This window comes from Oncorhynchus clarkii, chromosome 5 (genome assembly GCF_045791955.1).
Source record: "Oncorhynchus clarkii lewisi isolate Uvic-CL-2024 chromosome 5, UVic_Ocla_1.0, whole genome shotgun sequence".
Classification (NCBI taxonomy): domain Eukaryota; kingdom Metazoa; phylum Chordata; class Actinopteri; order Salmoniformes; family Salmonidae; genus Oncorhynchus; species Oncorhynchus clarkii.
Window position 1 is genome coordinate 65,123,742 of NC_092151.1, and position 11,004 is coordinate 65,134,745.

Consider the following 11,004-nt stretch of genomic DNA (forward strand, 5'->3'; position numbering starts at 1 on the left):
ACTTAGCATGTTAGTTAACCCTTCCCCTAACCATAACATTAGCCTAACTCCTAACCTTAACCCCTAACCCATAGCCTAGCTAATGTTAGCCACCCAGCTAACGTTAACGTTAGCCACAGCAAATTGGAATTTGTAACATCAAATCAAATTTTATTGGTCACATACACATGATTAGTAGATGTTATTGCGGGTGTAGCGAAATGCTTGTGCTTCTAGCTCCAACATTGCAGTAATATCTAACAAATTACAGAACATGGCGGGCCGGACGCAGTGCACGCTGACCAGGTCGCTAGGGGCACGGTGTTTCCTCCGACACATTGGTGCGGCTGGCTTCCGGGTTGGATGCGCGCTGTGTTAAGAAGCAGTGCGGCTTGGTTGGGTTGTGTTTCGGAGGACGCATGACTCTCGACCTTCGGGAGTTGTAGCGATGAGACAAGATAGTAACTACCAAAAACAATTGGATACTACAAAATTGGGGTGAAAAAAGGGGGTAAAAAAAAGAATTTACATTTTAAAAAGTATACAGTATATACACATGAGATGAGTAATGCAGATATGTAAACATTAAGTGACTAAGATACTAAGGTAGTTTTCCCCGGTAAAGGACTGGGCAGACTGCACCGCATATCATATGTATTGCAAATTCAGAACATATTGTATGAATTGCAATTTGTACAATATCATAGGAATTGTAATTAGTAACATATCATACGAAATAGATGATGGACATCCACAAATTAATACATACCAAACGAAACATAACATATTGTATCATACTAATTTGAGTGTCCCTGATTTTCGTTTACTATATTACGTCTACCTCTGAGTCCAGGTTGGACAGGGAGCTTGTCTTAATAAATAAAGCAATAAGGAAGTGGATCCAGATGTGAAAGGCACATTGGATAAATCAATGTAAAAGCAGTGATCTGATATATTCACAGATAAAAAATATATATATAAAATGTTTGAATATCTCATAAAACTGACGTTAATTTAGCATAAAACAGTCTATTGAATCACAAACGAAAATCATATTGCCAAAGGAGTTCTTGTCCCCAATTGCAAGTACCTAGGTAGATGCATGCCAATTTGGGATATATGAGGAACATTATTGAAACTGAAACATAATCATAAATTATAATCATAACGTAAATTGCAATACATAACACTCATTGGTGACATTGACATTGATCGTAGAAATGAAGGACATTGATTTCTAGTAATGGATGACATTTAAAAACAAATTTGATTTGCTTCGAGGTAATACTGAGTATTGCATAGCATAGCATTACATAGGCCCACATGATATTGCATATAGGCCTATATCAGAACACCCAAATATGTCTGTGTTTGGTTTGATACCATAATAACTTTAGATGCACAATCGAGAGCATCCTGTCGGGCTATATCACCGTCTGGTACGGCAACTGCTCCGCCCACAACCGTAAGGCTCTCCAGAGGGTATTGAGGTCTGCACAACACATCACCGGGGGCAAACTACCTGCCCTCCAGGACACCTACACCACCCGATGTCACAGAAATGCCAGAAAGATCATCAAAGACAGCAACCACCCGAGCCACTGCCTGTTCACCCCGCTATCATCCGAGAGACTGAAAAACAGCATCTATCTCAAGGCCATCAGACTGTTAAACAGCCATCACTAACATTGAGTGGCTGCTGCCAACATACTGACTCATCTCTAGCCACTTTAATAATTAAAAATTGGATGTAATAAATGTATCACTAGCCACTTTAAACTGTGCCACCTTATATAATGTTTACATACCCTACATTACTCATCTCATATGTATATACTGTACTCTATACCATCTACTGCATCTTGCCATCTTTATGTGTATAAGGTAGTGTTGTGAAATTGTTAGATTACTTGTTAGATATTACTGCATGGTCGGAACTAGAAGCACAAGCATTTCGCTACACTCGCATTAACATCTGCTAACCATGTGTATGTGACAAATACAATTTGATTTGATTTGAACTTCCACTGCTTTACGTTCAGGAACAAGTGCTGAATAAAAACAACAGTGAGATCCCACCTGCCACAGATTGAGTAGGCGTCCATCCCAAACTCTGACCCCTAGACTTGAGCCGAGCTGCATTTCTTTAAGCAGAGTGTGATGCAAAGATTACAAAAGACAGACTCAATCTTCTTTCTCTAGTGCCTCAAATGTGGTGGTGTACTGGCTCTATTTCCAATGGTTAATCTGAATAGAGAGCTGCATAGCTCCTAATAGAAGACGTCCACAGCTTCACAGGGACACAGGGACTAGAGGCACTCCGCAGTGGGCCTGTAGCGGGGGACACTTTGATGTGTGATGACCAGGCCACTGCTGATGGACAGAGGGTCAGAGCTTTCTATCAGCCCTGGCCTCTCTGTGTCACTCACACTGATGCAGTCTTTGAGGCATGGATCAGTCTTTATGAAACTCCCATCTGGCTGTCAGAGACATATAAATGTTATAATTTAGTCAATCCCTGTTTTGCGTCTCCAACGATTGAAGTGGTTACCATGTTTGATTGAGTCATCACTGAAAGGGGTTTATCAATAGAATTGTATAACATGTACAAACACACACACACACACATACTGTGTATACACTGAGTGTACAAAACATTATGAACACCTGCTCTTCCATGACAGACTGACAAGGTGAATCCAGGTGAAAGCTATGATCCGTTATTGATGTCACCTGTTAAATCCACGTTAATCAGTGTAGATAAAGGGGAGGATACAGGTTAAAGAAGGATTTTTAAGCCTTGAGACAATTGAGACATGGATTGTCTATGTGTGCCATTCAAAGGGTGAATGGGCAAGACATAGTATTTAAGTGCCTTTAAGTTGAGTGTGTCAAGAACTGCAACGCTTTCCCGTGTGTATCCATAATGGTCCACCACCCAAAGGGCATCCAGCCAACTTGACACAACTGTAGGAAGCATTGGAGTCAACATGGTTCAGCATCCCTGTGGATCGCTTTTGACACCTTGAAGAATCCATGCCCCGACGAATTTAGGCTGTTCTGAGGTCGAAAGGTGGTGCAATGCAAAATTAGGAAGGTGTTCCTAATGTTTTGTACACTCAGTGTAGCTCATTCATAGGGGTTGTTGTTAGCCATATGTAAGTCAATGGTTGTTACATATTTACAACTTTACAGAGCTTACAAAATAACATTTTAGAAATACTGTACCCACTGGACACAGACATCAGTTTAACGTCTAGTTTAGATTTACATTCGGTTGAGTTGTCAACTAACATGAATTCAACTTGAAATCAACACAAAATGTCACTATGCCATTGGATCTAGGTTAACAGTTGGGTAAAAAAAAATACAAAATGCCCTTACATGGATTACTTTTTGCAAAACCAATCAGTTTCCACATTGATTCAACATCATGTGGAAACAATGTTAATTCAACCAGTTTTTGCCCAATGGTTAGTCTGTACACGAGATGTCACTGTTGCCTCTGACAGTTTATGAATATCATGTGCATGCCAATTTCTTTGTGTCAGACCAGATAGGAATAGGACTTTGAAAACATGTGTACAATGTACCAAATTATTTAACATCTTTAGGAGGGAGTTCTGGTGGGTTTCCAAATATGTGTTATTTTAGTAAGGATTCTAATACAAAACACAGCAGTAAAAATAGGTAGATAAAAAAATATATATACAGTTGATGTTGTAAGTTTACATACACTTAGGTTGGAGTCATTAAAACTTGTTTTTCAACCACGCCACAAAATTCTTGTAAACAAACTATAGTTTTGGCAAGTCAGTTAGGACATCTACTTTGTGCATGACACAAGTCATTTTTTTGCAACCTTTCAGTTACTAGTCCAATGCTCTAACCACTAGGCTACCCTGCACGTTGTTCATAGGAACTTTTCTTTTTTTTCAATCAAAAGAGAGAACTACATTCTGTTAAATGTCTCAAATTCGTCAGTGCATTTATTTCAGTAATGCACAAACTGTTAATCTTATTCATATAAAAATGTAATTGCTCTCATAGAGGTAGAACCCCACACATAACAAAACTTGACATGTTCCTAACAGTTTCTGTAATAACATTGTAATACTCTTTGAAAAACCTGAGAGAGATTAAATTAATACATGGATGTTATAAAATGACTTAGTTTAGTTCAGTTCACACACAATGTGATATTTATCCCTGAAAAGGGTGTAGGTTATGTAAACAAACTCAACAAGCCCCCTGAAATGTGGTTGTGATTCAGCCCCACATTTAAACAAAGCTGTCTTTTTTGTTGAAAGTATCTCAGTACTCGTCACTATAAAGACAAGCATGTAATCATACCAAAACACAGCTAAATATAAAAACATGTTTGTTTTTTTACAATCACCATGTGCAGAGAATATCCTTGCACATACAGATGTAGGATCTTAATTTGACCTATATTGTAACAGCAAAATAATCCTGCAGTAATAGGATTTTAACGTTTAGTCCATAATGTTGCTTGATCGGTGGTTAGGCTATTATGCTGGCCAAAAGTATGCTACATGAAAATCAAAATACTGTTAATATAACCGTTGGTTTTCAGTGAATTTATGTGAACCAAGAAGCTCATCTGCATTTCCTGCAATGCAGGAAAATTCTCAGCAAAAAAAATATTGATCAAATTAAGATCCTACATCTGTATGAATGCAAATAACAGATGGGTGAATTTATCAAAATTCACACAAAATGCATACAAACATACACACATTAATGACCTGAGTGGCATTGATTCTATTATAATATAAAATAAGAAGCAAACCACTGGATTGCAGCCATTTCTCAAACTGAGTCACTGCTAAGTACAAAGAAAGGCACTGCATTTTACACTTTCTCTGCATGGCACTATAGACCACATTTCATCACCAAAGCCTTCAAGTTATCTCTTGCAGAAGTTGAATGTTCTTTAGAATATTTTCTGAGTCTTGGTGGTTCCTTTCAGAACAATGTAAGGCAACCCCAGGACCCAGTTGTCATTGGGCCAGTACTGAAGGCTTGGCAGGGAGGAGGGTATCTCATAGTTGGCATCCAGGTAGGCTATCAGGGTGCTTGCGTAGGCTACAGCCATCACAATCAGAATGTGCCTAGAGAGTGAATAGACACATGTCAGTTATACATGGTTTGTTTGTGATTCACAAAATCAAAAAGAAAATTGTTCCATCTAACTTCTATTAACATCATTGTTGTTGTCTCCCCTACTCTTACCAGATGCCATGCAGGTAACAGAAATTAAGCTTTTGCCAGAAGCTGCATCCGAAACGATCACTGATCCAGCAGGAGATGGCCAGCACCCACAGGCCAACAGCAGACCAGCATAACCGCAGCACCTTCGGGTCAGTACAGCTGTGTGTGAGGAAAATAAAGGGAAAGAGAGAGAGACAGAAAGCAGTTATTTGATAGCAGTTATCAGACAGTGGAGTGATAGACAGTAATGTACAGTGCAATAATGGGAGTTATTGCCTTACATCCTCATCTCCAGACCCAATGAGTAGATGATGTGGAGGGCAAAGCAGTTGAGGAGGTAGGCATTGGCAGTGGGTTTGACAAAGGAGCATAGGGTGGTGACAACAGTTATCATCATGACCAGCCGGGAAAAAGTTGTCCTGCAGGGGGCGAGAGAGAGAGGGTTAGGGGTGGGTAGGAGACATAACATTAACTTGAAGACAGTTGACAGGTATCACACGGCAGCACAGAAAACACTGGAAGGTAAATAAATGGGGACTATTGAACTAGGGGCTAGTTTTTTAGTTAAATTGGGATTATCTTCACACTGTCTTAACAGTGTTAATGGGAGAGTCATTCAGAATGCCAGGGAGCCCCTCTCTCCCACTGGCTGGTGAATATAGCACACTGCAGGCTGCTCCTGGCCTGGTTGTCCGGCTCCTGGCTTAATATGGCTTCTGTTTCAACCTAGCGTGCCCTGTAAAAAGATCCTGTCATTGTCTCCTGCCTTATTAAAAGCCTACAGTACGTACTGCCGTTTGGTCCATACAGAAAGAACAGCCGCATGATCCTGTAGCAGGGAGATCTAAACACACGTGGATGCTGCTCTATGGTTGCATTAAATAGAGACAGGAAGGCAGCACGCGGTACCCTACTTCCAATATTCACAGACAACATTTTGTCTGCAGAAGCCTCGACCAGGAGCAATGGTGACCAACCTGTCCTTGATGAAGGAGGGGAAGAGCCTCCGTGGAAACCAGAGACCATAGCAGAGCCCCAGGACCCACAGGATGGACAGCTCATCCAGCATCTGGCCCATGAAGCTCAGGGTCATGTGGAAGTAGGCAGAGAATAGACCTGTAGGGAGGGGACACATGTTAATGCCCCGTTCCTAAATGGCCCACAGCCCCTACCCAGTATCAATTGGGAAGAGGTTAAGAGCTATTATTGAATTCAGAATGAACTGAAAGCACCCTGATGAGGCCACCCTTGAAGTGGAGTTATAACTGAATGAAGGTTGGCCTGCTGTTTGGAAAGGAGAGTGAAGACACACCCACAAAGATCATCATGGTCCAGACCAGGTGTACCGCTAGGTTCCTCTCCCTGGCGTAGGGGTGCAGCAGGTACAGCATGATGGGGGAGATCACGAAGAAGAACAGGCTGCTCATCTGGAGAAACAGAAAGGATTGTTCTAAAATAAGGATTCACAATGTAATGTAGTGTGTGATGCACCTGTCCACTACATCTATCATCATTGTTGTCATACAGGATGGTCCACAACAGATACAATACAAGAGTACAGCAGACAAGTGAGTTGCAATGTAGTTTCAGAAAGGTACATTTCTCAGCTGGATATTCTAAGAAATAAATCATGTACACTTACAGTGTTGAAGTACTCCACTATGTGTTCAGAGTGCCTGTAGTTATCCTCACACCAGTCCAAATCGGAGCTTTCATAGGCGAACAGGCCTGTCATCTTCTCACTAGAATAGAACCCTGTGGGGGAGAAAGAAAGAGGCCGTTATTTTCTGTTGCATTCAGAGCTTCCAGCATAGAGCACAGTATGACTAACCATGTGGATGTAGCCTTTTTCAAAGACTCCACATGCTGATCCACTTTTCAAAGACATGAGGGACTGGCTTTAGTGAAATGTCAGTTGTCTGTTTTTTAAACAAATATCCAGGAGTGGATGCCTTAGCATGGGCTTCTTCAATCACAGTCACCAAAATGGTTGCTTCAGTGTTGCTTATGTTGTCCTGAATTATAGTGCTACATCCAGCCGGCCTGTTGGATTGTTAGCAGCATGAGTAAAATGACATATTCAATGATAGTAAATATAATTGAAATCAACTATGTTGATCAAATATGACATTTAAATGGGTTACAAACAGAGTAGGATGGCCTGTCAATGCTAAATGTTCTCAGCTGGATATCCATCCATGTTTTATCCATCCATACTGCAATCATGGCATGCTTTAAAATAATTGTCTTTGAGCCAAAGCAAATATTATCTTAACATTGTGTATGCAAGTAGGTTGCAAGTAGGTGGCATAAGACCTTGCATTGAAAGACTCAAGAAGACAAATCATCATCATGAAATAATGTCATCATCAAAACATCTGTAACCTGTTGTTATAACTTATATGTTGTCAACAAAACAGCATGCGTTCATATGGAATGTATGCAGACACTATATGACCACCATCTCAGGAGACTAGATAACATAAATATAGAGCTTACCTGCCATGTTGTAATCCAACCACAACTACTCAACTACTTTCCTCTCCAAGTGGCAGGTGGATTTTAAGTAGGGGACAAATGCTCCAGATCCTGTTGCACGAGTCTTTACTGTGACATCACGCCCCGGTGTGGCAGGAAAAGCCACTGTGAAACTGACATTCCCAGGTGCCTTTGTTATAGTACAACCCGTCAGTTCAGAATTTGGATTCAAGTTGAATGGGAACCAAATGCACATGGGTGCATTTTACGCATGAACGTAAAACCTGATACCCAACCTCAGCAACACGCAACGCACGATCAAACAAATTTAACTAAAACCTACCATATTACATTACCATCATTACATTATTCCTAATTCGCCATCCTTTGTTTGAAATTATAGTTTTAGAATAGACCGAATACACACCTAATGGCAAAAGCTGTGGCTATTCATATTCTCTATAGCCAGGTGTACCAGCGGGCATGGCACAAGCACACGAGTGTGAGGCCACATTGGTCATATGTCACCTCAATGCCCTTTGCTTTTGACGGAAGGCATAGGTAGCCAATCGTTCCTTACCCGCTGTTTGCCATTGTATTATTTATGTATTCTAGAAGCAAGAACATTCCTGACAATGTTAATTGAAACAATTGTGCTATTATGCCATTTTACAAGGAGGTGAGATGGCAAAACTACAAGTCAGTCAAACAGCACAGACACCTGGTATATATATATATATTAGAAATCAAAACAAATATGGAAGTCATTACTTCAACATGGCTTAAACTGCATGTATAATCCCCACACAATCCCAACATATTGCCATTCATTAAACAATGAATATAGGCCTATGCTGGTTTGGAATAGGATGAGGGCCAAGTAGCCCAGACAATTCTACAGCTGTATTTTCATTTTAAGAAGTCAGGTTGGTGATATAAAGCTCCATGGGGAATTAGGTCATAGTTGAGACCAGCTCTACTGGTCTGTCTGTGGATCATCAGAATAAGCAGGGGATCCTGCTCAGCAACTACACAGTCTCGTTATTGTGACCTCCACAGGTACTAATGACAATACTCAATTATTAAAGCAGTAGCCTACCATGTATGTTTAACATGTACCTCATAGTATGGCTGTATTCATTGAGTATGTAGTCTGCTCATATGATTCCTTTATTCAGACAAAGGGTACTGCTATGGGATACCCTATGGCTCCTAACTGTGCTAATTTGTATGTGGGTTACATTGAGAAACAGTCCATTCTTAATCCTCTCCAAAATGTTTTCTTGCCTGACATTACAATTTAGAAACGGTATATTGATGATATTTTTGTTCTATGGAGGGGTGATGCAAAACAGCTCCAGGCATTCCATGCTTTTCTAAACTCTTCTTCTGAGCACCTGAGATTCACTATGTAATCTGACATGTGTCAATCAGTTTCCCTGATCTTTTGATTTTGTGTGAGGATAATGTTCCAAACACTGATCTTTACAGGAAACCTACTGATCCTAATCTTTTGTTTATGGCTGATAGTTGTCACCCGCTTCCCTTGAAAAACAGTTTGCGCTACAGCCAATTCTGGCGAATCAAACGAATTTGCAAAGATTTCGAAAGAAATACGGCTGACACGCAAAGACAATTCAAGGAGAGGGGGTACACAAATGGTCAGATTAATACTGCCATTGAGAAAACTCAAAACAAATCGAGACATGATCTATTTCAAGGACAGTCTGGCAAAAATAAGCATTCTTGCGTTCTTAGGGTGCCGTCTTTTGGATGGGACGTTAAACGGGTGTCCTGACTCTGTGGTCACTAAAGATCCCATGGCATTTATTGTAAGAGTAGGGATGTTAACCCCGGTGTCCTGGCTAAATTCACAATCTGGCCCTCATACCATCATGGCCTTCTAGTCATCCCCAGCACGACGCAACCTGGAGTGCCTGGATACAGCCCTTATCCGTGGTTTATTGGCCATATACCACAAAACCCAGAGGTGCCTTATTGCTATTATAAACTGGTTACCAATGTAATCAGAGCAGTACAAATAAGTTTTGTCATTCCCATGGTATATGGTCTGATTTAGTTGATTGGTTATCCACTGGTTATTCACTAGGTGCGGTGCATTTGGAAATGGATTAAATAAATAAAAATCCTCATCAATCTACACAATCTACCTCATCAATCTACCCCATAATGACAAAGCAAAAACTGTTTTTTTTGAAATTGTAGCAGATTTATAACAAATAAGAAACAGAATTACCTTATTTACATAAGAATTCAGACCCTTTGCTATGAGACTCAAAATTGAGCTTAGATGCATCCTGTTTCCACTGATCATCCTTGAGATGTTTCTAAAACTTGATAGGAGTCCACCTGTGGTAAATTCAATTGATTGGACATGATTTGGAAAGGCACACACCTGTCTATATAAGGTCCCACATTTGACAGTGCATGTCTGAGCAAAAACCAAGCCATGAGGTTGAAGGAAATGTCTGTAGAGATCAGAGACAGGATTGTGTCCAGGCACAGATCTGGGGACAGGTACCAAAACATTCCTGCAGTATTGAAAGTCCCCAAGAACACAGTTACCTTCATCATTCTTAAATGGAAGAAGTTTGGAACCCCCAAGACTCTTCCTAGAGCTGGCCGCCCGGCCAAACTGAGCAATCGGGGTAGAAGGGCCTTGGTCAGGGAGGTGACCAAGAACCCGATGGTCACTCTGACAGAGCTCCATAGTTCCTCTGTGGAGATGGGAGAACCTTCCAGAAGCACAACCATCTCTGTAGCACTCCACCAATCAGGCCTTCATGGTAGACGGAAGCCACTTAGTAAAAGAGGTGCCTTTTACTGTCATGGGAGACTAGTCAAGACTGGGAGACTAGTCAAGACTGGGAGACTAGTCAAGATCGAGGGAAAGATGAACGGAGCAAAGTACAGAGAGATCATGGATGAAAACCTGCTCCAGAGCACTCAGGACCTCAGACTGGGGCGAAGGTTCACATTCCAACAGGACAATGACCCTAAGCAGACAACCAAGACAACGCAGGAGGGGTTTTGGGTCTCTGAATGTCCTTGAGTGACCCAGCCAGAGCCCGGACTTGAACGCGGTCGAACATCTCTGGAGAGACCTGAAAATAGCTGTGCAGCGACGCTCCCCATCCAACCTGACAGAGCTTGAGAGGATCTGCAGAGAAGAATGGGAGAAACTCTCCAAATAAAGGTGTGCTAAGCTTGTAGCATTATACCCAAGAAGACTCCAGGCTGTAATCACTGCCAAAGGTGCTTCAACAAAGTACTGAGTAAAAGGTCTGAATA

General features: G+C 41.1%; 1 protein-coding gene across 1 annotated transcript; it reads right to left on the reverse strand.

Moving 5' to 3' along the window:
* Positions 1-2,653: 2,653 nt before the first annotated feature.
* On the reverse strand, positions 2,654-7,752 carry LOC139410172 (alkaline ceramidase 1). Its single transcript, XM_071155625.1, has 7 exons — positions 7,714-7,752; positions 6,857-6,969; positions 6,527-6,641; positions 6,192-6,330; positions 5,496-5,633; positions 5,236-5,373; positions 2,654-5,114 (listed from the first exon to the last, which is right to left on the reverse strand). Exons 1-7 carry the CDS (start codon positions 7,718-7,720, stop codon positions 4,937-4,939), a joined length of 828 nt encoding a protein of 275 aa, XP_071011726.1. The 5' UTR covers positions 7,721-7,752; the 3' UTR covers positions 2,654-4,936.
* Positions 7,753-11,004: the final 3,252 nt, after the last annotated feature.